The following is a 4,735-nucleotide window of genomic DNA, read 5'->3' as shown; positions in this document are numbered from 1 at the left end:
GAAAGATGTTACACTTTGTTAAACATAATGCTTTAAGGTGGCATAACATATTTGTCCAATGATGTCATGAAATTTGATGCACACACGGGCAATTGGCATGGCCCCTTGTTCAAGTGGTGTGCATATGAACGAAATTACTCTGAGCAGTTAAAAATAGGAGAGAATTGATTAAACTTCCGTTCATGTACGTAGGTGGGGTCTACGTAAAGAAGAATGAAAAAGTATAAAAATCCCCTTCCATTGGGATAAACGCTATGTGTTGAGTTCAATACTTCAAGGTGAACCACAATACGGTAAATGAACTTTATTCTTCGACTTTACAGGTAAGTTAAGCAAGATGTTTAGAGAAATACAGTCACAGTTCAAGTTGGGCGTCTTCTATCGAAAATTTAGCCTAACGTTTCCATCAGGTTTCTCTATCTAATTTTCTTTCTCGCCTATCGACAAATTCGCCAAATTCTTGATCTTTTTCAATTTTGTATTTATCTTGGTATTTTCTTTTCTTAAACTTAACTACTGGTTTAAAGTGCCTCGATTTAACGTTTTTTCTCGAATCGTGAGAACATATCACTTGATATATAGGCAGAACGTCTTATGGATGGTCTGAATAAGAATTAAGATATTGTGTATGATGGTTTAATTTCCCCCTTTCGCACTAAAATTACTGCTTATTTTATGTTGTTGAGGATTTTCAAGCTGACATTTTATTATTTGTTTCACTTTTTATACATTTAACAATTTTGTGGAACAAACATTTCAAGTCATTCACGTAAAATAGCGTTGCTACCAACCAGCCGTGATCTCAAAAACGATTTTATGAGATAAAACTGAGTTTCGTACCGTTCGAGTGGTATTCACATGATTTCCTTATCAGCGCAGCTTTTAGTGAATAATTATTGTAACGGAAAATACATCAATCACTTTAAGAACTGTTCCTTATAAAACCTAGCAATTTTAAGTTAAGAAGTTCCAAAACCTCTGGAAGTAATTCCAAGTTGTTGTCTCTGACTCAGTATATTCTGCGATGTGAAGACTTTATAAGTTTCTATTCCCTTGCATCTAACTGATAACGACAGTGTTACTGACACGGATTGGAAATGGTGATAACACAGTGAGATCTATTTTGGAATGTTTAAGCAATGAAATGGGGAAAATGCAGTTCTTGTCTGACTTTTTTAAGGTTTTTCTGTACTTATATAAGCATCATTTCTCTTCACCCCTAGCCATACAGCGTCTATAACATTGTAGGAGTACACAGAACCCAAGTAAACTGACAATATCTTTAATCAGTTGAATTACAGGATGAACTTTGCAGTAAAAGTAAGTAAATATAATTCAGTCAATTAATTAGACCAGTCACCTGTAATGTATATGGTAATGTAAACTATGCTGGAGGGAAACTTTTAAGACTTTTCAAATGCATATAACTTTTTAAAGGCTCAGTCACCGACTACCCAATAAAAAGACATCATTAAACTTTATAAAATGTGAAAAGCTCAAGGATTTTTTTTTTTTTAACAAGGATGTGTTTATTTGTCTGTGTTCTGATGTTACAAACCTATTAGTGGGCAACGTTCGTGGATAGCTAGTTTATAATGCACGAGAAACGTTTTCAGAAAGATCTTTTAATGACAATATCTAACAGACTTTACTCATGCAAGGGATAACAGAATGTAGACAAACGTGTTGCATGCTGTGCCTACAACGTTTTGATTTACGTTCAATGTTTTTGGTTGTTTTTGTGTTTGCATAGATAATTCTATCTATGGCGTTAGTCTTCGCCTATTTCAACGTGGTGTGTGCAAAACCTCTTTTCTTGGAGAAGCCATTCCTTCGCGGTCGGGCCTTCAATCAACATTCACAAGGTCAAAACTCCCAGCCTGTGGTCCATGCCATTGAATCAGAAGATAACAAAAGTCAAGAGAGTAACCACACAAGTGATGGAAATGGGATCCTGGAAAGTCCAACTGCGCATAATCGTATTGCCAGGAATGCTCACCCTTGTGTTTCAAAAGTTGTGAGAGATTTCGATTCGTGTAGAAATCTCTGGGTTGATAAGGTAGAATGTAAAGGGAGACATCCAGCCTGTAATTATGTGATACCTATACACAGAGCGCCTAAGTGCCACACAGTGTACGGATTCAGAAATGCTAAGTTTGTGAACAAATGTTCTGCATTGCCGATAAATTGTCGGTGTGCCTCTTAAATTAACTTTGACAGAAACTGTCTTCCTATATCATTTTTACTAGTAACTGATTAATCAACACTGTACATACAGCCTTTTTCAGGCTTAGACAAGTACTATATATATTTCTGCGGATATTGTAAACAGCTGGTCTGTTTTAAGGATAAGGAAATTTTGAAAATAAACTCGACTCAGAGACAGTAAAAGAACTGGAGATGCATTGATATGATCTGACAGCACGAGGAGAGTGTCTCTTGAAATCATTCTTTGTTACTGTCTGACTTTATATTGCACAAGCAAATGTCGTCAGACATTTCCTAACTTCCTCAGGATTCCATGTTAAGGTTCTCTTTCATTCCCAGGTTTGCAACGTGAGTTTTAATTTCTCTAAATCGGGACACTTACGCAGCGAGGCAAACTGATTTCTCTTGTCTGCTCGACAAAGTCAGTGTTGCCATTTCATGCTGCCTTTTTGGCGTCTGTGAAAAGGAAATTTCTGGGTGGGTCAATTCCCTGTGTGTTAAGGTTCCATGGGGCCACAGTAGATTGAAAGAAATTGATACCATGCGAAAAGAACAAAAGAAGAATTACTTCAAAGCAGATTTTTGACTGAGATGAATTAAAGAACATGAAGGTCAGCTACAGCCCTAGTAAAGACAAGAGTATTTGGAAACGTGATAAATAACGCGTCATTACTTACATTCAGCAGAGTAAAAACCGTTCACAAATTTCATGTGAACTTCTTTCCAAGTTAGTAATGTTTGGGCCGTGAGTTTGCAAAGCTATCAGTGAAATTGCTAAAAGGTGAACAATTGTAAGTAACTTGAGATGAATAAAACTTAATGAAATCAAAAAATATATATAAAAAGTCAACAATGGGAAGGGGAAGGGAAGGGAGGGATCGGGAGGAGGGGTAAGGGTTAGGGGGAGGGGGGAGGACGACAAATTTATTACCTTCCCAATATTTATATGTCTGTCTGTCTTTAGCAAGAAGTTTGCTCGGGTCGGAAATCTCTCTTTGCTGCACGGTCGAAATCTCATAATTAACAAATATCTATTCCCATATACATTTATGCTTACTCTAAGAACGCGTCTCATTTTACGTCAATCTTCAGAGCTGGTAGCTTTATTAGCTCTTGAGTAAATGGTATAAAGTATCAAGAAGTTCAACAATTTCGTGACTTCGGCAGAAAGATTAGCTTACAGCGGATGTAGTTTTTTTTTGATAAGGGCCGCGAGTGTACGTAAAACAAATATGATTAACATGTACAAACAAAATTACGGATACGAACAAGAATATAAGGAAGTAATAGCATGCAGACTCCACTAATTTAAGTTACAAAAAAATTGCTTCTTCTGCATTAAAAAACACCATGCTCCAGTAAAACTATGTAATGTCATACAAAAGCTCCGTGCATGAGGCGTGACAAGCACTCCTGTGACAGTTACATGCTTTGTAAACTTCTAATGAGCGAGTCCCAAACTTAAGACACAAAAAGCACTTCGACTTTCAAGCTTCTATCCCTCCCCTTTCCTTGGGAATATATGTAGAGACAGGCACAGGCACGAAGTAGCAGATTTTGATGAAAGAAGTTTTCTAATTCCCTTCGCACTCTCACTGTTAAACGTGATAAAAGAATTAGATGAAATGCTGATATGGGGGGAATCCTCGTCTAAAATATTTCCCTCATTAGCTTAATCAAGCGATTCAGTTGCCTCTAGCTACAAAATATTAGTGGTGGATATTGAAAGGTCATACCACAACTAACTGTATCAATGAAGTTAGCCCGGTGTTCCAAATGCTTTTCGTGAGATGCGTGTACGTTACAAACTCAAAAGTTACAAAGAATGTAAATGTATGGACAAATTAGCCCTTTTGTCACCAATAGATTTCGAAGTTTTTGAAACCTATTATCTCCTCTAATAGTGAATCCAAAGAGCTTAAAGTTTCACCGTGTACTAGGTTTCAATTCCTCTTTAACTGTTTAGAGTGATTCCAAACCTAACATGATGCCTTCTTTACGCAAATTCGTATGCTAATGAGTGCAAAATGTAAACACTGAGGTCAGCAAAGATCTTGTCATTACAGATCTTTTTGTTTTTCGATTCTTTGCTGGTTTGAAACACAAAACATGGTATAAGCAATGGTTTTTTAACACAAAACCAAACAATTTGTGCTAAATTTACGTGAATTAAACTTCTTCCGGTTTCTTATCGTTACATGAAGGGCATTCCAAGCATTGATTGGAATGACAGATGAACGCATCAAGTAGCTATAATTGTAAACAGGAAGCGAACATGTCCCAGCTAATTTCTATGAAAGGAACGACCTCGTTCAACTTTTAGTGACCTCCTACCTGTTATGCACGTACAGAATGAAGTACTTCCAAAGGAGTTGAAACACGTATGTGTTAAGAATTACCGAAAAGCTGGTAAAATCTACAAAAAATCCGAGGCTGACCCTGAAATTGAGCGCTTGCAAGAGACCAAAACTCACCAGATTCTCAGGCAAACAGGGTTAAAAGATGTACGTAAGCTAAAAAAGGAAAT

General features: G+C 36.8%; 1 protein-coding gene across 1 annotated transcript; it reads left to right on the top strand.

Moving 5' to 3' along the window:
• Positions 1-1,302: 1,302 nt before the first annotated feature.
• LOC145489536 (uncharacterized) lies at positions 1,303-2,206 on the top strand. Its single transcript, XM_081468519.1, has 2 exons — positions 1,303-1,320; positions 1,754-2,206. The coding sequence occupies exons 1-2, from the start codon at positions 1,303-1,305 to the stop codon at positions 2,204-2,206; spliced, it is 471 nt and encodes a 156-aa protein (XP_081324645.1).
• Positions 2,207-4,735: the final 2,529 nt, after the last annotated feature.

The sequence above is a fragment of the Orbicella franksi genome, chromosome 6 (assembly GCF_964199315.1).
Source record: "Orbicella franksi chromosome 6, jaOrbFran1.1, whole genome shotgun sequence".
Lineage (NCBI taxonomy): Eukaryota > Metazoa > Cnidaria > Anthozoa > Scleractinia > Merulinidae > Orbicella > Orbicella franksi.
This window is presented reverse-complemented; position numbering and strand designations above follow the sequence as displayed.